The sequence below is a fragment of the Salvelinus alpinus genome, chromosome 9 (assembly GCF_045679555.1).
Source record: "Salvelinus alpinus chromosome 9, SLU_Salpinus.1, whole genome shotgun sequence".
NCBI lineage: Eukaryota > Metazoa > Chordata > Actinopteri > Salmoniformes > Salmonidae > Salvelinus > Salvelinus alpinus.
In genome coordinates this window covers 44,247,380-44,273,067 of record NC_092094.1, presented here as the reverse complement: position 1 = coordinate 44,273,067, position 25,688 = coordinate 44,247,380, and the positions used below count along the sequence as shown (strand labels likewise).

Sequence of the window (25,688 nt, the reverse complement as noted above, 5' to 3'; positions counted from 1 at the left end):
ATGGGATAGCTAGCTAGCGTTCGGTGGGAGTGAGAGCTGAGCTAGCAAACAGTGTAACAAAAGTATAATTTCAGATTCTACAAATACTCCAATAGAGTCTGCATTTCAGGAATCACTTTAGCAAGTACCCCTGTTGCACTGTTAAATTATTTAGCCATTTAAACTATTTGTTTTTGGAGGAAAACTTTTTGGAATGACCTCAATGGGCTTGTCCGAAGTGTCGAACTTGACAACAGTTGCTATCAATTGGAGCGCTACGACTGGTTGCCCAAACTTCTAGGTCAGGGCTTAGCGAAGGGTCAATTGTAAGGCAACCAGCTGCAAAATGATTATGTAGTTTGCTCAAGATTTGGGAATATAGCTGAACCAACATACAATGTTGCCTTCCAAAGGCAAACTTGAATTTGTAATTTGACTAAACAAGTTTTTATACATTCAGCTCACTGTGAACTCAACAAATCAAATTCAATTTTATTTGTCACATGCCCCGAATACAACAGGTGTAGTAGACCTTACAGTGAAATGCTTACTTACAAGCCCTTAACCAACAATGCCGTTTTAACATTCACACATTAGCTCAATTTCTTTCCCACCTAACTCACAGAATAATGGTGATTAACATTGGTTTCGTTGGCTTTTTTTACAGTGCTATTGTGGATGTTGTATGCATACAGACTTGTCTGCGTCATTCTGGCTGGAAGAGTATGTTTGGGGCAGCTCATCTCACCATGTGTGTGTGTGTGTGTGTGGCTGAGAAGGCTCAGCCAGAACCACTGACGGGATAGAGATTACAGTGTGTTTACAATGGCAACGGAGCTGCCATTGTAAACACACTGTAGAGGGAGTGTTTATGGTGTGAACTGTCTGCGTGGCTGTACACACACAGCTCTGGATTAGCGCCGATAGATAATGAGATGAATAAACCTCCTCCCCCAGTCTGGTTAGGGTCCAATCACACAGTAGGCAGGCCTAACGTTAAGAATTTCATTCACTACAATAGCCTTAGTAATACACCACATATACAAAAGTATGTGGACACTGTTCATCGAACATCTTATTCCAAAATCATGGGCATTAAAATGGAGCTGTTTCCCCCCTTTGCTGCTACAACAGCCTCCACTCTTCTGGGAAGGCATTCCACTAGATGTTGGAACATTGCTGCGGGGACTTCCATTCAGCCACAAGAGCATTAGTGAGGTCGGGCACTGATCGTGGGCGATTAAGCCTGGCTCGCAGTCAGCTTTCCAATTCATCCCAAAGGTGTTTGATGGGGTTGAGGTCTGGGCTCTGTACAGGCCAGTCAAGTTCTTCCACACCTACTTCGACAAACCATTTCTGAACCTCACTTTGTGCACAGGGGCATTATCATGTTGAAACAGGAAAGAGCCTTCCCCAAACTGTTGCCACAAAGTGGGAAGCACAGAATCATCTAGAATGTCATTGTATGCTGTAGCGTTAAGATTTCTCTTCACTGGAACTAAGGGGCCTAGACCGAACCATAAAAACAGCCCCAGACCATTATTTATCCACCAAACTTTACAGTCGGCACTATGCATTCGGGCAGGTAGCGTTCTCCTGGCATCCGCCAAACCCAGATTTGTCTGTCGGACTGCCAGATGGTGAAGCGTTTTCACTGCTCCAGAGTCCAATAGTGGCGAGCTTTACACCACTCCAGCCAACGCTTGGCATTGCGCATGGTGATCTTAGGCTTGTGTGCGGCTGCTCGGCCATGGAAACCTATTTCATGAAGCTCCGGACAAACAGTTATTGTGCTGACGTTGCTTCCAGAGGCAGTTCGGAACTCGGTAGTGAGTGTTGCAACCAAGGACAGACAATTTTTATGTCCCACCCGTTTCAGCACTCTGCAGTCCCATTCTGTGAGCTTGTGTGGCCTACCACTTCGCAGCTAATCAGGTTAGGTCAGGTTATTTGAGCCAAATAGAGGAGAGACACCCATGAATAGTATTATTGGTAGGTAGGCTTAGCTGCTGGTTAATATCTGAATGGAATAAGAACACACACCTGCCCACACAATCACACGTGTGCACATGTGTATATGATAAAATGATTAGTGGAGGGACTCCCGAGTGGCGCATCATTCTAAGGCACTGCATTGCAGTCACTACAGACCCGGGTTCAATCCCAGGCTGTGTCACTACCGGTTGTGACCGGGAAACACATAAGGCGGAGCACAATTGGCCCAGCATGGTCCGGGTTAGGGGAGGGTTTGGCCGGCCAGGATTTCCTTGTCCCATCGTGCTCTAGCGACTCCTTGTGGCGGGCCGGGCGCCTGCAAGCTGACTTCGGTCACCAGCATGACGCTGTTTCCTCCGACACATTGGTGCGGCTGGTTAAGCGAGCAGTGTGTCAAGAAGCAGTGCGGATTGCACATAACACAACACTTCCCTCACTATGCCTGGGTAGTTGGCAGACGCCTTGGTTCTGATCACACAGTGTATGAGGCATATCTATTGTTCTTTTTCTCACACACAAGCCTTAGGCATTTTCTATTTCCAGCTCTTCTCGGAATATCAGAAACTCATGATCAGATATGGGGCTTCACTTATAAAAGAAAGGAGGATAAACTGAGAAGATTGGAAGATGAAATGTACCTATATTAAACAATATAAAAGGGAGAAAACAACTGTGCTATGGGGAGGGGTACATTCGGGGGCCTGGTCAACTAAATGAACACAATTATCATACCCCCTTTCCACATTTTCCTACAGACTCACACTGCGTCACCTTTAATACCCGCAGGGGGCAGCCGAGAGAGGATTTTTAGGTTCTTTGCCCTCACTGGCACTGTGATCCTCCATGAGTAAATATGAACACAGAATTAAATGCTCTAATGCCTCGCTTTTGCCTCGATGGTCTGGCCTGCCTGGCCTGCCTGGAACTGGACTGCAGCTCATAGATGTTTTGAGAGACACACAGGCAGATCAAATGTAGGTTAAACCTCCAGTACAACATCTTATTCACCCATGCATGATGATATTTGTGTCTCATCGCAATAGTTTTACAGTGCCGGAATCCTGTCTGGTCTTACCAAGAACCAAATACAGTATATGAAAACATTTCTCAAAACCCATCACCAAGTTCTGAGGAGAACATCGTGCCAGTCCTAATCAGTAGGCCTTAATATGGATTAAATGGATAGGGTAGATTTAGTTCAACCAAATCAAATCAAACTTTATTTGTCACATGCGCCGAATACAACAAGTGTAGACTTTACCGTGAAATGCTTACTTACAAGCCCTTAACCAACAGTGCAGTTCAAGAAGAAGAAATATTTACCAAATAGACTAAAATTAAATTAAATAATAAAAAGTAACACGATAAAAACAACGAGGCTATATACAGGGGGCACCGGTACCGAGTCAGTGTGCGGGGGTACAGGCTAGTTGAGGTAATCTGTACATGTAGGTGGGGGCGAAGTGACTATGCATAGATAACAAACAAACAGTGAGTAGCAGCAGTGTACAAAAGGGAGGGGGGGGGGGGGTCAATGTAAATTGTCCGGTGGCAATTTTATAAATTGTTCAGCAGTCTTATGGCTTGGAGGTAGAAGCTGTTGAGGAGCCTTTTGGTCCTAGACTTGGCGCTCCGGTACCGGTTGCAGTGCGGTAGCAGAGAAAACAGTCTATGACTTGGGTCACTGGAGTCTCTGACAATTTTATGGGCTTTCCTTTGACACCTCCTATTATATAGGTCCTGGATAGCAGGAAGCTTGGCCCCAGTGATGTGCTGGGCCATTCGCACTACCCTCTGTAGCGCCTTACGGTCAGATGCCGAGCAGTTGCCATACCATGCGGTGATGCAACCGGTCAGGATGCTCTCGATGGTGCAGCTGTAGAACCTTTTGACGATCTAGAGACCCATGCCAAATCTTTTCAGTCTCCTGAGGGGGAAAAGATTTTGTCGTGCCCTCTTCACGACTGTATGTTTGGACCATGATAGTTCGTTGGTGATGTGGACACCCAACCAAACTCTCGACTCGCTCCACTACAGCCCCGTTGATGTTAATGGGGGCCTGTTTGGCCCACCTTTTCCTGTAGTCCACGATCAGCTCCATTGTCTTGCTCACATTGAGGGAGAAGTTGTTGTCCTGGCACAACACTGTCAGTTCTCTGACCTCCTCCCTATAGGCTGTCTGATCGTTGTCGGTGATCAGGCCTACCACTGTTGTGTCGTCAGCAAACGTAATGATGGTGTTGGAGTCATGTTTGGCCACGCAGTCGTGGGTGAACAGGGAATACAGGAGGGGACTAAGTGCACACTCCTGAGGGGCCCTAGTGTTAAGGATCAGCGTGGCAGACGTGTTGTCGCCTACTCTTACCAACTGGGTGGCGGCCCGTCAGGAAGTCCAGGATCCAGTTGCAGAGGGAGGTGTTCAGTCCCAGGGTCCTTAGCTTAGTGATGAGCTTCATGGGCACTATGGTGTTGAATGCTGAGCTGTAGTCAATGAACAGCATTCTCACATAGGTGTTCCTTTTGTCCAGGTAAGAAAGGGCAGTGTGGAGTGTGATTGAGATTGCGTCATCTGTGGATCTGTTGGGGTGGTATGCGAATTGGTGTGGGTCTAGGGTGTCCGGGGGGATGTTGTTGATGTGAGCCATGACCAGCCTTTCAAAGCACTTCATGGCTACCGATGTGAGTGCCATGGGGCGGTAATCATTTAGGCAGGTTACCTTCGCTTCCTTGGGCACAGGGACTATGGTGGTCTGCTTGAAACATGTAGGTATTACAGACTTGGTCAGGGAGAGGATGAAAATGTCAGTGAAGACACTTGACAGTTGGTCCGCGCATGCTTTGAGTACACGTCCTGGTAATCCGTTTGGCCCAGTGGCTTTGTGAATGTTGACCTGTTTAAAGGTTTTGTTCACATCAGCTACCGAGAGCATTATCACACAGTCATCCAGAACAGCTGGTGCTCTCGTGCATGCTTCAGTGTTGCTTTCCTCTAAGCGAGCATACAAGGCATTTAGCTCGTCTGGTAGGTTCGCATCACTGGGCAGCTCGCGTCTGGGTTTCCCTTTGTAGACGGTAATAGTTTAAGCCCTGCCACATCCGACGAGCATCAGAGCTGGTGTAGCAGGATTCAATCTTAATCCTGTATTGACACTTTGCCTTTTTGATGGTCTGAGGGCATAGCGGGATTTCTTATAAGCGTCCGGATTAGTCTCCCGCTCCTTGAAAGCGGAAGCTCTAGCCTTTAGCTCGATGCGGATGTTGCCTGTAATCCATGGCTTCTGGTTGGGATATGTACGTACAGTCACTGTGGGGACGACCTCATCGATGCACTTATTGATGAAGCCGATGACTGAGGTGGTGGATTCCTCAATGCCATTGGATGAATCCCGGAACATATTCCAGTCTGTGCTAGCGAAACAGTCCTGTAGTGTAGCATCCGTGTCATCTGACCACTTCCGTATTGACCGAGTCACTGGTACTTTCTGCTTTAGTTTTTGCTTGTAAGCAGGAATCAGGAGGATAGAATTAGGGTCAGATTTGCCAAATGGAGGGCGAGGGAGAGCTTTGTATGCATCTCTGTGTGTGGAGTAAAGGTGGTCTAGGATTTTTCCCCCCCTGGTTGCACATGTAACATGCTGGTAAAAATTTGGTAAAACTGATTTAAGTTTGCCTGCATTAAAGTCCCCAGCCACTAGGAGTGCCGCTTCTGGGTGAGCATTTTCTTCTTTGCTTATGGCCTTATAGAGTTGGTTGAGAGCGGTCTTAGTGCCAGCTTCATTCTGTGGTGGTAAATAGACGGCTACGAATAATACAGATGAGAACTCTTTTGGCAGATAGAGTGCCTTATGATAAGCTGTAGACGACACTACCTCAGGCGAGCAATACCTTGAGACTTCTTTAATATTTGACATTGCACACCAGCTGTTATTAACAAAAAGACATACACCCCCACCCCTTGTCTTACCAGAGATAGCATCTCTGTTCTGCCGGTACATGGAAAATCCCGCTAGCTCTATATTGTTCGTATCTTCGTTCAGCCACGTCTCGGTGAAACATAAGATGTTACAGTTTATAATGTCTCGTTGGTAGGATAATCTTAATTTTATTTTCCAATGATTGCACGTTAGCAAGAAGAATGGAAGGCAGTGGGAGTTTACTCGCTCGCCTCCGGATTCTCAGAAGGCTGCCCGATCTGCGGCCCCTTTTCCAGCGTCTTTTCTTCATGCAAAAGGCGTAGATCTGGGCCTGTTCCAGTGAAAGCAGGATATCCTTCTCGTCGGACTCGTTAAAGGAAAAAGTTTCTTCCAGTCCGCTGTGAGTAATTGCTTTTCTGATGTCCAGAAGTTATTTTCGGGCCTTCCTTGTTTTATGGATTTGGCAGTAATCTGTGGATCTGTGGATCCTGATAATCAGCAAAATATGGGTTAGTCTACTTTTACAGTTGACCATTATTATTATTAATTAGAAAGCGATATGAGCTGGAGAACCCCTTTTACATGCTCCAAATAATCATGCCTAAATCAATGCAAAATCACTTCAAGCTAAGTGTAGAATAGGCAGATCCTCTTCAGCACGCTACACTGAAATACTGATAGGTCTACCTAAAACACTCCTGGTACCTAATCCATTGGTGGTGCAATGGCCTACTTCTTCATTCAATTAGCTTCCAGTCAATCAGCCCTACTCCTTTACTGTGTCCTCCCTGGGAGAACCCAGAGCAAGAGCATAACACAGACTGGGACCTTATCGTCAATATCTGTGTGAGAGCGATAGCTTAGCTATTCTATACGCTGCACACTACAAAACAGATGTTTCCTCACTATTAGCATACAGCTTTCATATAGCCTACCCAATCGTTATACAGTCATCAGTGTGAGCTAACAGACGTCAAACAGTAATAACAACTGATATTTCCTCATGACTACTTACTTGAAATGGTCTGTATTGGGCTATGGTTTAGCTGGTTAGCTAGCTGCCTGTCACGCTAATTAATAACAGCGTCATGACATGACTAAGGATTCGTGTTAAGTGGCACCCATCAGAATGTTTTGTTTTGAGAGTTGCTCTTAACTACCAGAGTAGGCTTACTTGTGCTTACTATAAATGTCATGTTACCCAAACAAGCATGGAAGGGAGTGGGTGTGTGTGGATTATGGGCTTTGTTTTAGCACCTTCATGGTCCTGACTGAATTCAACCCAAACACAGCCTTGTTACAGCTGTTTCTCCAGACCAGAAGGGGAACTGGTGCACATTGCTGTCCTGCAGGTTTGACTTCTCATGACACATTTTGCAGCAGTGGAAAAACATGGCCGCACCTACAACCACACGAATACACACACTCAAACACAGGAACACGCATAGACAGAAGTGTGATCTATGTGCACGTCATCCTGAGTCCGATACGGCACAGACTACTCTGACACCCATTTCCTCTCTCCCTTCCGCTTAACTCTCCCTCTCCTTCCTCCGCTGTCTCCTCCACTGCTGTCCAGGGACAGGCAGTCCCTCCCTCCCTCTCCACTGAATTACAGTGCATGAGGCTCATATGGTGTACTCTGCTAGGCTGATAAGGCCTATATGGTACCACCCTCATCGCTAGCATTGAGAATTTGAGATACACACAAACAAACAGGTAAACAAGGGCATCTAAACACCAGGTAAGTGATGTCCATTCAGTAGAGCTAGCCAGGTCTGGTCTGGTGTATTGACTCTTCACCATCACTAAGTGATCCCCTCTGGGAATCAATTCAATGAATTCATTAAGTCAGCTGAGGTCTGAGCTCTGACAACCTTGACGCCTGTACCTAGTCCTCTGACTTCCATTGAAGAACCACCACAACATAGCAATGCTAGCATTTATACATAGCATTTATATATTTGACTGAACTCCAAACTATAATCATAATTAGGCTTAAATAATTTGTCATATTTGCAAAAGGTCTCTCAAATTTGGGGCCTGATGGGAGTTGAGAGCTGAAGCAACAGTAACCAGCTACTACAGATTTTTTTTTTGGTTTGAATTCCTGAGAACATTCTGCTACCTGGCTGCCTCACTCTACTGAACCACACACAGTCCTGTTCGCCAGGCTGCTCACATCTTCAATCAGCTGGCGAAAGGCAAGACAAAAATCAATGCAGTTTACAATGCAATGTGTCGCAACATTATTCAGACTGTATTGGCTCATACAGGGATCTACATTACAGCAATACACAGAGAGCAGATCTATACAACCCTCACTGTTAGCGCTGAGGCTGGAGTTTCTATAGGATATCACTAACAACGCCCAGTGTGTGTGTATAAATCTGCTCTCTGTGTATTGCTGTAATGTAGATTGCATTGTAAACTGCATTGATTTTCGTCTTGCCTTTCGCCAGCTGATTGAAGATGGGAGCAGTGGTACATACAGAGTCATGATAATGTTATTGAAACTCTAGTGCAGGGTTGCCAAACTAATTTTCCCCCGGGGGCCACATCCGGTCTTCAACAAGGTTGAAAATTGGTTAAATATCCTCGTTGACAAAAAGTGCCAAAAAATAGAATTTGGAATTTGATGCTCCCTGACTGTCTAGCTTTCACTTCAGTGATTATTAGTGAACTGGACACAGTCCAGAAACTGTATGAATGTAGGTCCATTATCATCACTGCACAATTTCAATTTGGTTTTGGTTATTTTAAAGTATATTGAGTTTGTGAGCTGTGTGTTTGACACCCCTGCTCTTGTGGTTCTGAAGTAATGCCAGCAAAATTAATAAACTCCAAATTGAGATGACTGAGTAATCAAGAACAATAACTCTAGGACGGTCAGAGGTTTAGCCATCATTCATTTCAATGTGTTTACCTACAAATCTACCTGATTATGTATTTAAAAAACATTTTAAAACACAAACTAGCAACAGAAACTCAGGAAAAAAAGAAACGTCCTCTCACTGTCAACTGTGTTTATTTTTCAGCAAACTTAACATGTTTAAATATTTGTAGGAACATAACAAAATTCAACAACTGAGACATAAACTGAACAAGTTCCACAGACATGTGACTAACAGAAATGGAATGTGTCCCTGAACAAAGAGGGGGTGAAAATCAGAAGTAACAGTCAGTATCTGGTGTGGCCACCAGCTGCATTAGGTACTGAAATGCATCTCCTCCTCATGGAATGCACCAGATTTGCCAGTTCTTGCTGTGAGATGTTACCCCACTCTTCCACCAAGGCACCTGCAAGTTAGCCGGACATTTCTGGGGGGGGGTGGCCCTAGCCCTAGCCCTCCGATCCAACAGGTCCCAGGCGTGCTCAATGGGATTGAGATCCGGGCTCTTCGCTGGCCGTGGCAGAACAATGACATTCCTGTCTTGCAGGAAATCACGTACAGAACGAGCAGTATGGGTGGTGGCATTACCATGCTGGAGGGTCATGTCAGGATGTGCCAGCAGGAAGGGTACCACATGAGGGAGGAGGAAGGCTCAGTCCCCAGACAGACAGATAAGTGTGAGTATTTAGCCTGTGTTCTTATGCGTGAGCTGGTGAAAGAGTGATAGGATCACATTACTACGTTTTTTTGTTGTTACTTTAAACCTTTTTTCTCCCCAATTTCGTGGTATCCAATTGGTAGTTACAGTCTTGTCTCATCGCTGCAACTCCCGTATGGACTCGGGAGAGGCGAAGGTCGAGAGCCGTGCGTCCTCCCGAAACACGACCCAACCAAGCCGCACTGCTTCTTGACACAATGCCCACTTAACCCGGAAGCTAGCTGCACCAACGTGTCGGAGGAAACACTGTGCACCTGGCAACCGTGTCAGCGCACACTACGCCCGGCCCGCCACAGGAGTCGCTAGTGCGCGATGGGACAAGGACATCCCTGCTGGCCAAACCCTCCCCTAACCTGGACGACGCTGGGCCAATTGTGAGCTGCCCCATGGGTCTCCCAGTCAGGGGCCGGCTGCGACAGAGCCTGGACTCGAACTCAGAATCTCTAGTGGCACAGCTAGCCCTGCGATGCAGTGCCTTAGACCACTGACTGACTGTACACCATAAAAGAAGCAAAAGTTGGATGAAAAGTTGGACGTGCCGAAATAGAAAAAAGTTACACTTAATTTCATCTACTGTAGGTCGAGATGAGCCTCCTGTCTGTAGCAATAGACAGGTAGACTTACGTCTCCTGAAGGGCCTAACCATACACAAAACAGCACACACACACGTGGGCACGCATATGCTCGAACGCTCATGTGGACGTGCAAACACACACACGACAATGAATGGACAGGAAGGCCAACTTGTTGACAGACTATTGCCAAGATGTCATCTGAGAACATGCTGTGGGTGTTCTTGTTGTGGTTTCCACTCCAGCTCAAAGCATGTCTCTACAGAGAGATTGTTCACAGCAGCAGCCAAGCATGGGCCGTTAACAAACACATAGCTTTGACCTTTGAAGGTGGTAAAGGCCAGAAAGATAGAGGATGTTACAGTTGCATTTGTCAATTTCTATTTCAGAGCAATTTCAAGTAACATGATGTCAATATCCCCCATTTGAATCAACTGAAATTGACACATTGTTATACATCCATTATTAGCTGCATGATAATAAGAGACATTTCCAACATCGTTCAATTAATGGCAACAACAACAAAAGACACTGATCTTAAATAAATGTATATTTGACACGTTTGTGAGTGACGTGGTATAATTTGGTGAACGTATCCTGAAGCAACAGATAGACCATTCCAGCACCTTCCATAGCTGCGCGCGTGTGGGCAGAACCTTGGTATGGTATCACCTAATTGATGCAGTGACTACACCGGTGACGTCGGTCCAATAGCATCATGCCATGAAGTCGGCTCCTCTCTCTCCAGACCAATTCGCATGCACTTTACAGAGCCACTGCGCCGCGGCGCGCACACCAACACTGCACTCCGTCATAACCGGCTCATGCGCCATGCAAAATACAGCACTCGCACACCCAAAATTCACAGAGATCTCATTCACTCTAGTATAAGTCCCTCTATACACACTGTGTATAGGTACTGTTACGTCATATAGCAGCCACAGACCCAGTGCGATTCACAAATAGCGCCTATAAACCGACGAGGCTTTTCATTCCGGGTGCTTATTCGTCTCTTTCATTACTGCAATGAGGCTAAGGAAGCCTGTCACACCTGTCAGATCTTATTTGCAACCCCCAACCAAGTCACGGCTCTCAGCCCCAGCTGATGCAGCCGATACCAAGACGCCTTCAGCATTTAACAAGTACACAGACAAGAGAGACAGTCATTGGTCATTTATTGCGATCTACAACTTCAGCATGCAATTCATATCCTATATGGGCAAGACTCCACTCCGGGTATGATATATGATATTAATCGACGTAACCACACACACCGGCCCGAGAGACGTTGCCAATGACAACTTCCAACACAGTTGGACCGCCCAGAAGAGATGGACCCGAGCCGCAGAGGCCAGGCAGAGTTCCAATTCCCGCCAGCACCATCGCAGTATGCCTGTGTGTGTGTACGTTGTGCCATAGGCGCGCAAAAACAGACTCTCCCCCATATGTCGCCTTCACACCAGCCACTCGGCCAGACACTGTCAACAGTGACAGCCGTCTGGCTGACGTTGTATGGGAAGCCTTATAACCGCTATCACTGAAACAAAACACAACAAACGAGCACAGCACTGCACAGCACTGCACAACCAACACTCCAAGTACACTCCTCTCCCCGACCGCCGCCCTGCTTACCTCTTTCCGTGGGCTGCCTTGTCTTTTTTCCCCTTCGGCCTTCTCTTTCGGGCCTGGATGGCCATCACTAAGAGATGTATGCAGAGGTAGGACCGAGGTCCGAGCACGGAGTGAGAGTGGGGGACAGGGAGAAAGAACAACACATTAGTCTCGAGCTATAACTGGCCGGTCCAAGCATCGTTTACCTAAAAGGTTGAAAACCCCTCACGCGCGTCATTTCACTACTTCTAACCAAAACCTACAGATACTGTCCAGGATGCAGAATATTTGAAGAATAAAAGAGATTTCCATACCTTTCCTGGAGCTCATGATGTTTTCCTCCTTCCCCTCAGCAGCAGCGGCAGCTCAGCGCCAGCAGCCGGGATCTCTCGCTATCCAGCCTTCCCTCCAGAGAACGCGCACTCCCTCTGTCGTTAGGAGGAGGAGGCGCGCTCAGGCACTGGAGCTCTATGCTACATGGCCGCGCACAACTGGCAGGTGAGGTGAGTGCAAAAAGGAGCCCCCAAAGAACCAAAAACAGAAATACTGACTCCCGTCTACATTATTAGACTATCCCAATGTATTGTCTCTGATGTCATGAACTTGAAAGGATTCCCCTTGCCTGCCTCCATATTTATCACCATCTCAAAGCATTATTAGTTATTAGGCCTATATGCTAACTGGGGCATATTATGAGTAAGGGAAAGACTCCAGCTAAATTATCCACCATATTTTATATTTTTGCAAGACATTTTATTGACAAGTTGGTTTACTTTTCTGTCAGAGGTCTTAAAGGATCTTACCAATTTGGAGAACTGTTAAGGCTATGGGTTTGGAAATTAATCTGTTGTGGCACCCCATAATCTGTAGCCATGGTGAGTCATATGGCAAACATACTCCGTTATTATCTCACCCTGGATCACAAGCATCCCTATCCCTGACCCTGAACAACAATTTTCCTATAGATAGGCCTATTTCTCAAATAAATGTTGAATGAGAGTAGACCTATCTGGGATTGGTTAACCTACATGTTCTTATTATAGGCCTAGATTAATACTAGGCTATTCAAATTATAATGTATGAGGAGGTATCGTCATTGAACACTAAGAGGAAGCTGCTAAATCATAGGCTACTCATATATCAAATATATTGTTACGTTGTAACACCGTGGTGTTTGGCCAAAGTAACCCTAATAGCATGGAGCTTTGTGATTGACAGGCCCTTGAGGCAATGGGTGTTTGCTATGGGCGGGTTTCAAGGAGTGACTATTTCCGGAGTCAAACACACGTGTGTAGGAAAACTGGCGTACTTTATTGTGCGCTCTCTACTAAACCCCTGTACGAGCAGGTAAATCCAATTTTGCAATAGAAACAATTAATGTCAGTATTTCCACATTGCATTCATGTAACTATGCATAGCTTTGCTCTGGCTAAACATTTGTGGGCGCATTTGACTAGTCATGTTTCTACTTGGCATTAGCTATCGTTAGCAGGCTAGCTAGCTAGTAGCTAATTAGTCAGTCGAAGATAACATCACAACAGAGGCATGCATCTATGAAATTAAACCAGTTGGATGGAACTGGGTACCAACAATGTAGTAGCATAGCCACAGTGTGAAATGTTGTTACACCGTTTCAGAAAGGAAGATACATTCGCTATAACTAAACATAATAATTGATAATGTCGTGTTTACAACGATGCTACAGTAGTTACCTAATCATCCTGCCAATCAGGCTATGCAATTATTTTTTTATGTTGGTCTGGAGGGTGCAGGATATGAGGGCCGGTGCGCAAAAAAAGGGCCAGTGTGTTTTTGCGTTACTGATAAAAAAAAGTAGTAGAACGTTCCATTAAACGGAACCGGTGCTGTTCTGAACGACCAGTTGAAAAACGTGGAGGGGAGGGTTAGGGCAGGGTTTCCCAAACTCGGAAAGGGGAGGTGTTAGATGGCCAATCCAGTACCTTGCTAGAGGCTAGTGTTCACAGAATATTTGGTTGGAGCGACATGCTTTGTAAAAAATATAAAATGCCTTGTTTACATCCATAGGTCCATCAGGAATTCTCTTTGGGTTGCTTTGAGGTACCATACACCCCATCTACTAACTGCTGACATCCGAGCACCAGGTATCTGCCAGATACACAGCTTTTTCTTTAAGGTCCCTATCAGCAATCTGTAAGTCAAGTGTTCAGCACAACTCTCCCATTATATTAAAAGAGAAGTTCACTTTATTTGAACCAAATCTGTATTTTGGATGTAAATGGCATGTTATAGAAGTGCCCAGATACTTTTTTTTGCAATCAATTGTTTTTGAGAAATGTACAATCTACCAGCTGTATACTTCCGCATGCTCGTTCAGCAGTAGGGGCACAGATAACGTGCTCCAAAAACACCCAAATACATCCTTTTAGAAACAGCAATGCTTTCAGTATTTATTTTGTAAAAAAAAATATTTCACCTTTTTTAACTAGGCAAGTCAGTTAAGAACAATTTCTTATTTACAATGACGGCCTAGGAACAGTGGGTTAACTGCCTTGTTCAGGGGCAGAACGACAGATTTTTACCTTGTCAGCCTGGGGATTTGATCTAGTAACCTTTTGGTTACTGGCCCAATGCTCTAACCACTAGGCTACCTGCCGCCCATATAGTGATATACAGTATAGTGATGAAGGTCTTTAGATGTTGTACATATTAAATTGTTTTTCCTAACTACTGTTGCACAGTATACTGTAACTTTGGTACTTTTTGGATACTAGAACATGAAACACGGTTCGGTACAATTTTTTTTGTTTTGTTACTTTCGATACTTCTGTCAAATGTGTCTCATGGATCAAGCGCCTGTCTATCAGTGCAGCCGACCCCTTATTATAGCGCTCACCCTTGCCTGCTCCACTTACTCACTGCTAGCCTCCACTGGGATTCTGGGCTGCATCATGTTAGCTCCCCATTCATGCTGCTCACAAGTAACACACTTGAATAATGTGACACGTTATGTAGAAATGTTGCAACTGTTATTTACTGTTCGCAAAACAATGTCCACTCAGGCTAGAACACTTCACAATGCAAGATACAGGTAGATTCCACCTATTATAGGCTACATTTCCTTGCTAGCTGACAGCTAAAGCTGATATTAATTCACTGACCTAGTACTATGTTTGTGATAATATGCAAACCATCATGCAAAATATGCTGATTTCAAAGCTGATTGTCATCCAAAACTTAATTAACTAACTTATTCGGTCTCTCTCTCATCTCTCCCAAAGATTATCTATTGCAGGGATGGGCAACTCCAGTCCTCGGGGGGGCCTGATTGGTGTCACATTGTGCGCCCCCCCCCCCCAATTGATTAAACTCAATAACTCAATGTATGCATGCTCCTATTGAATATGCATTTACCTGTATTGTGGCTAGGCCGAGGCTACATCTTGATTTACCCAGTTTATCAATAGAGATTTACCATTCAAAAAATTATTACCATTACGTTGTAATGCAGTTAGATTTGTAAAAACAAAGTCAAATTGATTGTATGATAGGTTTTATTATTATTATTTAAATGTAGTGATATTGAACTCAAAATATGCCCAACGATTGAACAGAGCAGTAGTGGTATTGTTTTGATATAGAGTATCTGGATGGTATAGAGTATTGTCATACTAAACCTGGTATCGAAGTCAAAATTCTGGTATTGTGACAACACCATTCTGAACTTTATCTGTGACTTTGTATACCGTTTTGTGCGACTCAAGCAGGTTCAGCTGTGCTGCTTCTCAGTGTTGCCCGCGCATACGCACACGAAACAGGATCTTGGACTACACTGAGAAGTGTCGCTCGAGTCGCACAAAATGGAATTTAACGTTGAGGATACATTTCGGGAATGACACAATTTCATGTGTACATCTAAAGACCTGCGTCACTATAGTGAGTGTTGCCGTTTCTAAAAGGACATATTTGGGTATTTTCGGAGCCATTTGTTCATGTTTTATTTGTGCCCCTGCAACTGCTGAACGAGCCTGAGGAAGTATCTCGCTGGTGGGGCTAGTTTCTCCAAGACAAGTGAGATCGCAAAGAAAGTGTCTGGGAACTTCTATAACATGCCATTGATGTCCAAAATACAGATTTATTTCAAGTAAATTGAGCTTCTCCATTAATTCTATAAGAGTAGGTGTTTGTAGTAGTGGTGTGGATGTTAACAATGACATGCTGAGTGAATTCGATGTCTTCTCTTGCCCCTCAGCTTGGTCCCTATGGCCGACACAGAGCCCATGCTGGTCCCTGCCGCTGGGGGGGAGAAGAGAGCATGCCCTGCTTTGGAGGAGGAGGAGGTTGACCACAACACCAAGAGACCCAGAGTCCAGAAGGAAGAGAAGAACGGAGGGCCCTCTCACAAGCTGCCCCAGGATGAGGGAGAAGAGCCAGAGGGGGAAGAGACGGAGCCATTGGAAGAGGATGGAGAAGGGGAAGGGTTGGGGTCAGGAGAGGCCTTTGCAGAGATGATGAAGCATGGCCTCACAGAGCTGGATGTGGGGATTCTGAAGTTTGTCAGTGAACACAAGGGGTTCTCAGGCATTCTCAAGGAGAGGTTAGTCCTGACTCCGGCCCTCCTGAAGAGCGATCTGAACATGGCGTATGTGTTGCTGTGTGTGTTTCGCTATGACTGAGATTCGCTCTTGCTCTGTCTGTGTTAAGGTACTCTGACTTTGTGGTGCACGAGATCAACAGAGAAGGCAAGACAGTGCTGTTGGATGATCTCTCCGTTCCTGAGGAGGCTGAGGTGAGCTAACAATGAATCAGTACATTTCTTTAGTCTTGCCGTTTAGAGTGAAATATAATCTATAAGTCATTGTTGAAGTTAAACTCTGATGTTGGACTTGTCTTGCAATAGGAGGCCCCGGTAGAGCAGCCAGAGTCCCAGGTTTTCACAGAGGAGCAGAAACAGCAGCTGGAGCAGCTACAACTCTTCAAGAACAAAGAGGGCAATGTCTCTATAGAGGTGAGTGCATGCATCGTTTCCACCAAGCCCACTGAAAGTTTATTTTCATTGTATCTTCACATTGTATCATTCTAGTTAAGATGCAAAGTTTACATTTGACCACGGTCCTCAAAGGCAAACTTTAGAGATCAATTAAGTTTTGATTACACGCACACAGGTAGCCGATGACACAAAAGAGAAGCGGACCCTGGTCCACAAGGCTGTGAAGACCCTGTACCCTGGACTGGAGACCAAGACAGAGGAGCGGGAGGGAAAGAAGTTCATCGTGGCCTACCACGCAGCCGGGCAGAAAGCCCTCGCAGGTACAGGAGAGAATGGGAGATGGGTGTCGTGGACATTTTCTGGGTTGTCTCTCTGGTTTAATTCCTATTGCTGGGTGAAATCTCTGTAACATCGATCATAGAACCGAATCAAGTCGCTTTCACGTTCTCTTACTTCAACAAAGAGTTTACATTTCAGAATGGGGAAAGTTATGATTGAATGGTTGGAAAAGGGTGGTGCTGCATGCCCTTGTTCAGCTTGGCCTCATGTCTCTCATTACATGGGGTTCTCTCTAAGCTGAGTAGCTACTGGGTTGGCTATGGGATTATATGTAGGGTGCATGAATGAACAGGTGCATGTGTGAGGTCAACACACCTGCATGATGATGCTGACTAAAGATCCAGACCAAAGATCCTGACCAGTCCCATGGACTGAGAGAGATCACATGGATCTTGATTTTTATCCAGGTTTCTGTGAACTTTTAGATGTTAGAAGTCTCCCCAAAAATCAGCAGTCTCTCTCTCTCTCGAAGTGGACTGGCATGTTTTGCCTCTGAATCAATTCCCTGGGCTTGTTAAGATCATTTAAGACGTCGCCGTTTTTCACCTTGAATCATTTCCTGTAAATGTAGTGGCCTATTCAAAAAGAGCACAACATGGTAGTCATCAAATAATGGCTACTCTGTCATGCCCGTGGAACACTCCTGCTGCACAGAACGGTTTAGACACAACGGCATTCCAACCCTGCATGCTGACCTCGCCACCCCTGCCGGTCTGTCTGTCTAACGGTCCACGACCATCTTTTAGTAACATTCTTTTATCATTTATATCCTATTCCTTTTGCTCTTCTCTGGGTGGACAGAGGTCAAAGCAGCTGCAGGTAAGACTTTCTCGTCAATGGCAAGGTGTGTAGAATTTGCAGGAAACTAGCTTCAAAACAGCTCAATTTTGTCGCTGGTCAACAGGGGGGGGCTCTAAAATATTCGGTCACCTTTAGCCACGCCCCCGCCACGCCCACCACCTAAGCCCTGTTATTATCCAGAAAAAACGCTGCACATAATAAATAATAAAACCACTCTGATTATCCTGCTTGTTCAATATGGCTACTATTTTATTGGTAAATAGTTTTATTGGTAAATAGTCATTACCAATTTCAGGGTGTAGGCTAAGCTAGAAGAACCCCTGTTAGTTAGTTTAGAGCAATGGGGAATGAGTGGTCGAGGGGAGCATTTCAATTACTGAGGCGTCCGTCTTGGGACATATATGCAGGATGCTCGTGGCATAAAACAGTTGTTAAAGAAGTGGTTGCTGCTGTCTGTGTTGGGCTCCTTAACAGAGCTGCCTCCGCACAAAAGGATAAAGGAGCCAGATAGTAATTTGAAAAGCATACCAAAGCACTGAATACTGATGTATTCTCTGACAGATGCGGTCTGTCTGCTACTCTGCCTTTATCGCCACAACTCACTCCTGTCCTCCTGTCTCCCTGGCCAGCCCCCAGGAAACACTCCTGGCCTAAGAGCCGCGGGGCCTTCTGCCACTTCGTCCTCTACAAGGAGAACAGAGACACCATGGAGGCCATCAACGTGCTCTCGAAGTTCCTCAGGTAAAAAACACACACAGTTTCTCATAGCATTTTTCCAACAATATGTAAGCAAAACTTCTACTAAACTGTACAACTCCTGATTTTGTGTCTGTTATTTCCCAGGATGAGGCCCAATGTCTTCTCCTACATGGGGACCAAGGACAAGAGAGCCATCACTGTGCAGGAGATTGCAGTTCTCAAGTGAGTGTGGTGGCTTGCTGCTATCAGCAAATACTTGTAAATACGTACTTACTTAACCTATGTTCTCTGTCCCTTCAGGATCACAGCAGAAAGACTGTCTCACCTCAACAAGTGCCTCAATAACTTTAAACTGGGAAACTTCTGCTACAAGAAACACCCTCTGAAGCTGGGAGAACTACAGGGCAATCACTTCACTGTGGTCATCAGGTCAGTGGATACTAGCTGCGTGTGTCGATGTGCGTAATCTCTTTGCTTGAACTTATTCTTTGTAACTCAAACTACTCTCCAATCCTGATTTGATTCATTGAACAATTAAAATAGCGCAGCAACTTTTAATCTGATCTACGCGTTGCTATTTGTTCCTGGCTGGTTACCTCCCACACAGGAACATCACAGGGACAGAGGAGCAGGTCCAGCAGGCCATGTCCTCCCTTAGAGAGACGGGCTTCATCAACTACTATGGCATGCAGCGCTTTGGCACCACCGCCGTGCCCACACACCAAGTTGGCAAGTAAGGACACGGACTCTCACACATTTGGGTATGGGGTCGGCAGGTAAAAACGTGATCCCCTTGGTGCATAGGGTAACCGGCCCATGGGTACGGGGTTGGCAGGGGATGGATGATTGACTGTTGTTGTGTCCCTCTGTTTGGACCAGGGCCATCTTGCAAGACAACTGGAAGGAAGTGATAGATCTGATCCTGAAGCCTCGCCCTGGAGGTGAAACATTTACTGCCTTTCATTTGTCTTTATATCGAATACATGTCCGCTACAAAATGGATAACATTATTGCAGGAGCGCGTGTCAAACCGTTTCTGCCACGGTGTGGCCCTTGTGACAACTGCAGATGTAAAAAGGATGTTTTAATAGAATATGATGTATTGATTTACTGCTCTCCCTCTCTCTGCCAAGCGGAGAAAGGTTATCTGGTGAAGTGCCGTGAGGAGTGGGCCCAGTCCCAGGACCCAGAAGCAGCGCTGCAGAAGCTGCCTGTTAAACGCTGTGTGGAGGGACAGCTGCTCCGAGGTCTCTCCATGTACGGCAAGAAGAACATCATCACTGCCTTCGCCATGGTGAGCTGAGCCCGCTTTTACTCGTACAAACTAACTGGCAGACGCACTTTTATAACTGGTCAGGAAGCAATGGCTGTACTCACGCACACTTGCCAAATGGCAATATCAGACATCACGCACCTTTTATTTATCCCCAAGTTGTTCCAATGGACTAAGTTGTTAAAAGTGAGAAACAAATGTAGCCACACACACTGTTAATTTGTTTGACTTATTAAAGCTGCTATATGTCACTTTATGAACGGCCTGACCAAATTTGCATAGAAATGTGCATTATAGATATGCCATTCTCATTGAAAGCAAGTCAAAGAAGCGGTAGATGTGTTCTATGTGTGCTATTTCTATGCTTCCTGTTATGTTTCGTTTGTGCGTCTTTTACCTTCTGTCTTGCCCACCAGTTGAAAATGCTATATTTTTGGTTATGTAAAAAATATTTCACAGTGGTTTAGATGGTACAATGATTCTCTACGCTATACTTGCTTGTTTTGTCACAAACTGAAATTATGCGAACTATTCAAATTGTAGCAACCAGGAAATGGTGAAGGAGTTTCTGCTTAGTGCACCTTTTTTAAAGTATGTTTTTCTCTGGTTTATTATAGCTGAGGTAACTCCCTGTGTTGGCCCTCTTCTTGTCTTCTAGATCCCTCGTAACAACCGACTGATGTACATCCACAGCTACCAGAGCTTTATGTGGAACACCATGGTCAGCAGACGCATTGAGGCCTTCGGACTGAAGGCTGTGGAGGGAGACCTCGTGCTCAGGGGAGGTGGGTCCTATCTGTTTATGTTTTGTGGGTGTATCTCTGATTCACCAGCGCATGTGGTGATATGTGTGGTTGGAATTCTTGAATAAATGTTCTGTAGAGAAGTGATTGAGCACACGGCCCAGAGTGCCTGTCTCACAGATGGCTCTAAAGTGTAATACATCATGTCTAACAGGGCTTTAGACCACCTGCTGAGCTGGGCTGAGTTAATGTGCTCATTCTATGTAGGGTCTCAAACCAAGTGATGTAGACATCCTCCTATTCACCCGTGGTGTAAAGTACTTTTAGTAAAAATACTTTAAAGTACTACTTAAGTTGTTTTTTGGGGTATCTGTACTTTCCTTTACTATTTATATTTTGGACAACTTTTACTTCACTACATTCGCTAAGAAAATAATGTACTTTTTACCGATATCCGATATTTTCCTTGACAAAAAAAACAATACTGATAACCTATATTATACATTTTAGCGGCCATTTAAGCATTCTAGTACAGTTAAATAGTTGACACACACACGGACGTAGCGGTCTAAGGCACTGCATCTCAGTGCAAGAGGTGTCACTACAGTCCCTGGTTCAAATCCAAGCTGTATCACATCCGGCCGTGATTGGGAGTCCCATAGGGCGGCGCACAATTGGCCCAGCGTCGTCCGGGCCGTCATTGTAAATAAGAATTTGTTCTTAACTGACTTGCCTAGTTAAATAAAGGTTACACACACACCACACTGACCAAAAAAGTTATTTTGTTGGAATTTATGTATGTTCCCATTACCAGTAAAACATAATCAAAATCTATTTCTTTCACTTAATTGCTGTGCTGTTTCGTTGTTCAGTCATTTCATTCTCAACCAGGATTTCTATGGAATGCCGTTGCGTGTCAAATAACACTATTTGACGTGTCAAATAACACTATTTGACGTGTCAAATAACACTATTTGACGTGTCAAATAACACTATTTGACGTGTCAAATAACACTATTTGACCAATCAGGACCTGAATGTGACACATTTTTTACGTAGCTGTTACATATTGATTACACCATCACTTGTATTTCATATGTCCCAACGATTCATCGATACGTATGCTATGATGCTGGTAAAGTTGTCTCGCGCATCTACAGTGCTGGTCATAAAAAAGATAGCAAAGCTCATGGATGCAAAGAAAAATCTTCCCCAAAAACATAGCAAAATGACACTGTTTCAGTAGCTATAGTTAGCTAGCTAGCTAGGTGTCATCTAAAATAACCCTAATTTATGATACACTTATTTGATTAATGGTGGTCAGACCCATCTATCTGAAGCTAGCCACAATAGTGGACTTTGCGGTTAGCCTTCAAAATAAAAGTATGACATAATTGTACTATTTGTATTTATTTGCTGTCAATGACATACTTTTATTTTGAAGGCAAACTGCAAATTCCACTATTGTGCCTAATGCTTATAGCTTCACAACACAACCTGGTCCGGTCGAGCGTCACTAGCCAGATGAAGCGAGCTTGCTGCTTATAACGTTAGCTTTGGGCAACAGGGTTACATAGCTGGCTAGCTATTTTCATGAACTGAAGTTCAATTTCAATAGGCGAACAACAAGTGGCAACTCAGCTAATACTTACTCACAAGTATTCCTAAATCATTGCTAAGAATAATGAAAATGACTACAGTTTCTACTGGTCATTGTTTTCAGGTTGATTGTATTGGTGCTAGCTAGGTACCAAGCTAAAGCTAGCTACCCCAGAAGTTGCGGTCGAACAAATTATGCTTTATTACTAGCGCAGTATTGTGAACACATCGTTCGTGGCCGGTGTTTGCTTATTTGCAGACTTTTTTGTACAGCTTTGACAGTGCTACTGTATATTTTTTGACATGCAAAGACCCAAATGGCGTTCCATAGTATGTATGCCGTGAAGCTAATAGCAGTGATGCTATTACTGTGTAACTCCGGTAGGGCAGCATCTGAAAAATAACGCATTGGTAATGTGTACCGGTGCTCGACCAGTCGGCGAAATCCAACATCACCCACGACAGAGAACGGTTGATTGTCAAGTGCAATGAATTACATTATCTTGGCTTTAATGGATTTTTCCTTTGAGTTGTGTCGCTGAAATTGTCTTACTCTTTCAAATGACTGCTCGACTTGTTGACTGCTCGATCCACACAGCAGACATTGTGGGCTAGGTTAGGAATGCTGTATTGCACGAGTAGCGCAAAATGTTACGTGGCGTCATTACGTCATGTACCTACGTTATATAGGTATGCACAGTAGCTTTGACATCGTTTTTTAACATCAACGTTAAACTAGACATCGGGCTGATAGCGATGTTGGCATTTTTAGCTAATATCGTCCGATTCCAATATGTTCACCGATATATCATGCATCCCTACTATCCGCAAATAAAAAAACAAGAAAAAGGTTCCGTCTGATTTGCTTAATATAAGGAATTTGAAATTATTTATACTTTTACTTTTGATACTTAAGTACATTTTAGCAATTCCATTTACTTTTGATACTTAAGTATATTTAAAACCAAATACTTTTAGAATTTTACGCAAGTAGTATTTTCCTGGGTGACTTTCACTTTTACTTGAGTCATTTTCTATTAAGGTATCTTTTACTTTTACTCAAGTATGACAATTGGGTACTTTTTCTACCACTGCTATTCACCCACTTATCTCCAGGCACTGCATTCGTGCTGTCCGCAGCAGAGGCCGAGACCCACTCTATCCAAGACGTGGTGATGCCCCTACCAGGGTTTGACGTCATCTACCCCACTCACCACGGTAAGAGAGCCCTGCATTCTCCCACCATGTCAGGGCAAAGTCTCTATCCCTCCCGTAAGCTCTCCCCTCCCCCATAATCGGAAACAATCTCCTTAATCCTCTACCTTACCGAACGGTTTGTCCTGTCTGAACTAGTTTAATTTGGCTTGTTTGCCCTTGCATGAACTAGTTTCATGTCAGGGCAAAGACTTATCCTGTTGTCTGGGGTGTTACAAGCAGAGGTGAAGAAGAATTTCAATCCGTGGAAAATGATATCTCCCGAGTAGCACAGCGGTCTAAGGCACTGCATCTCAGTGCTAGAAGCGTCACTACAGACCCTGGTTCGATTCCAGGCTGTATCACAACTGGCTGCGATTGGGAGTCCTGTAGGGTGGTGCACAATTGCCCAGCGTCGTTAGGGTTTGGCGTGGTAGGCCGTCATGGTAAATAAGATTTTTTTCTTAACTGACTTGCCTAGTTAAATAAAAAAAATAAAAAGATCTCTGGAGTATTCTATTCTGTTTTACTGTTCTATACTATTCAGATATGTGGTTGAGGTGTGTGTTTCAGATGTGATTGTGTCTTTTCCTCCTGTTCTGTAACAGTGGGTAAGGGCTACAGGGAGATGCTGAGTGCAGATAACCTGGACATTGACAACATGAGACACAGGGTGAGGGACTACTCTCTGGCCGGGGCCTACCGACGCATCCTCATCAAACCCAGTGACGTCAGCTGGTCTGTAACACTCGCTGTCACCTCAGTATCAATTAATACATATATTTTCAGTCTTAGCTAACTATAGGAAAAGGCGAACGAATAGTGTTGGATAAGTTTTCGTTACACATTCTAAATGCATAAAAAGGAGCTGTGGATTGCTTCATTTTTACCTTGATAATGTGATTGCCTTGTATAATATTTCCTCCTCTACATTCCTGAGTTGTGTTTCTTGTATCATCTCTTTTTCTATAGGGAGGTGATTAACTATGAGGACCCTCGTGTCTCCCTGATCCACACTGATGTGGAGAAACTAGAGGACCAACCTCCCCCAGTCTTCAACAAAGGTATGTTCTAGTTTCATCCTGTTGCTGTGCATTAATCAATATGTTGTACCTTTCCATTCACCTTGTATCTGTAATCCATGAAATTGAAAAACACTCTTGGTGGTGTGTTTCTCCTAACTCTTTCTCTCCACCACCAGAGGGGAAGTACAGGGCTCTGAGGATGGAGTTCTCCCTGCCTCCCTCTACCTACGCCACCATGGCCATCAGAGAGGTGCTCAAGATGGACACCAGCATCAAGAACCAGACTCAGCTCAACACCACCTGGCTAAACTAATACAACAGAACTGGGCCCACTGAGCTTCATATAGGGGCTCCTTTTCCAGGTTGCCGAGCAGTCTGTCCTTTAGTGGGTGTCTACTTATTGTATGTGAGACTAACAGTCTATATTGTATGTGTGTGTGTGGGTGGGAGTGTTTTGGTACTTTGACATGCCAAAGGTCATTCCTCTCAAGGTGTGTCAGTCAGGGTGATGGGAAATCTTACCTCATCCCACGCTACCAAGAGTAACAACTCTGATATTATATTGTTACTACTCTGATTATTTTCTTAGTTTCTTCATTTTTTTATCAGGAAGTTTTTACTGTCTTTTAAAGCTTTGCGGCACTGGAGAAATTCAGAGATATGTTTTTGAAACAGCTGACGTGCTACAGAAGCACTTTAAAGGGGCTGTGTAGAACAGTTTGTGTAACCCATGGTGGTGCTCTGTGACACCCCTGCTACTTCCCAGGGTACTACAATGACCTGACCCTGGTTGTACAGAATTACTGTTTGCTTTTTTAACTGTAAAATGTTTTTGTTTTTTGGAAACCAGCTCTCTTACAGAGAGAGAATTAAAATGTTGAGTGCAAATGCTTTTTGTTACGTTATTAATGGACTTGGATAAGATGTATCATTCTGCTCTAACATGTGCCACTGTTAGGGTATTATCTTGAACTTGTAAAGTTGCCTATAGTAACTATTCATAGTAGGTGCTGTGGAGCTGACCATCTGGCAGGGGGGCTGATGCCAGCTGGCTGTAGTCACTGAATTCATCGCCTGGCTCCAATCTAATTTGTATGACTGGATCCTGTCATCAGCCAGTCACCCTGGGATACTGAGGGTCTCATACGGTTTTACATGATTTTTCTCTTCTGTCGTGCTCTGAAATACTTCAGATTTCATCATATTGGAATTCGTGTTCGGTGATATGGTACAGTCACATTTACACGTTATTTTCTAGCAGGACTGGTGTCTTATGAGTGACCGTCAATTGTCTTTTTTTCTCAAGCCCTAAAACATACCAACTCATACCACAAGGGGGGGGGGGGTGGATTTACGAAGACAT

The 25,688-nt window shown here is 44.6% G+C and overlaps 2 protein-coding genes across 6 annotated transcripts in view; one reads left to right on the top strand and one right to left on the bottom strand.

Annotated features, from left to right (window-relative positions):
* LOC139530169 (SRSF protein kinase 2-like) overlaps positions 1-12,134 on the bottom strand; it is a 71,538-nt gene extending 59,404 nt beyond the window's left edge. For all 3 annotated transcript variants that reach the window (XM_071326330.1, XM_071326333.1, XM_071326334.1), the window contains exons 1-2: positions 11,998-12,134; positions 11,705-11,771 (exon numbers count right to left, since the gene is read on the bottom strand). In XM_071326330.1, coding sequence (XP_071182431.1) covers positions 11,705-11,771; positions 11,998-12,013 — 83 coding nt within the window. In that variant the 5' untranslated portion in view covers positions 12,014-12,134. The remainder of the gene's footprint in view (positions 1-11,704; positions 11,772-11,997) is intronic.
* A 770-nt stretch (positions 12,135-12,904) lies between these two features.
* pus7 (pseudouridine synthase 7) lies at positions 12,905-25,213 on the top strand. Of its 3 annotated transcripts, none has more exons than XM_071326318.1 (18): positions 12,905-13,030; positions 13,730-13,855; positions 15,915-16,259; positions 16,367-16,451; positions 16,563-16,670; positions 16,828-16,972; positions 17,793-17,810; positions 18,422-18,533; positions 18,636-18,713; positions 18,792-18,920; positions 19,099-19,224; positions 19,371-19,432; positions 19,625-19,785; positions 20,423-20,549; positions 23,223-23,324; positions 23,909-24,038; positions 24,273-24,364; positions 24,502-25,213. In XM_071326318.1, the coding sequence occupies exons 1-18, from the start codon at positions 12,927-12,929 to the stop codon at positions 24,636-24,638; spliced, it is 2,187 nt and encodes a 728-aa protein (XP_071182419.1). In that variant the 5' UTR covers positions 12,905-12,926; the 3' UTR covers positions 24,639-25,213. The 3 variants fall into 3 exon arrangements, with proteins under 3 accessions (XP_071182419.1, XP_071182420.1, XP_071182421.1); XM_071326320.1 differs by having other exon boundaries at positions 12,992-13,030; positions 13,730-13,806; XM_071326319.1 differs by lacking the exon at positions 17,793-17,810.
* The last annotated feature ends 475 nt before the right edge of the window (positions 25,214-25,688 follow it).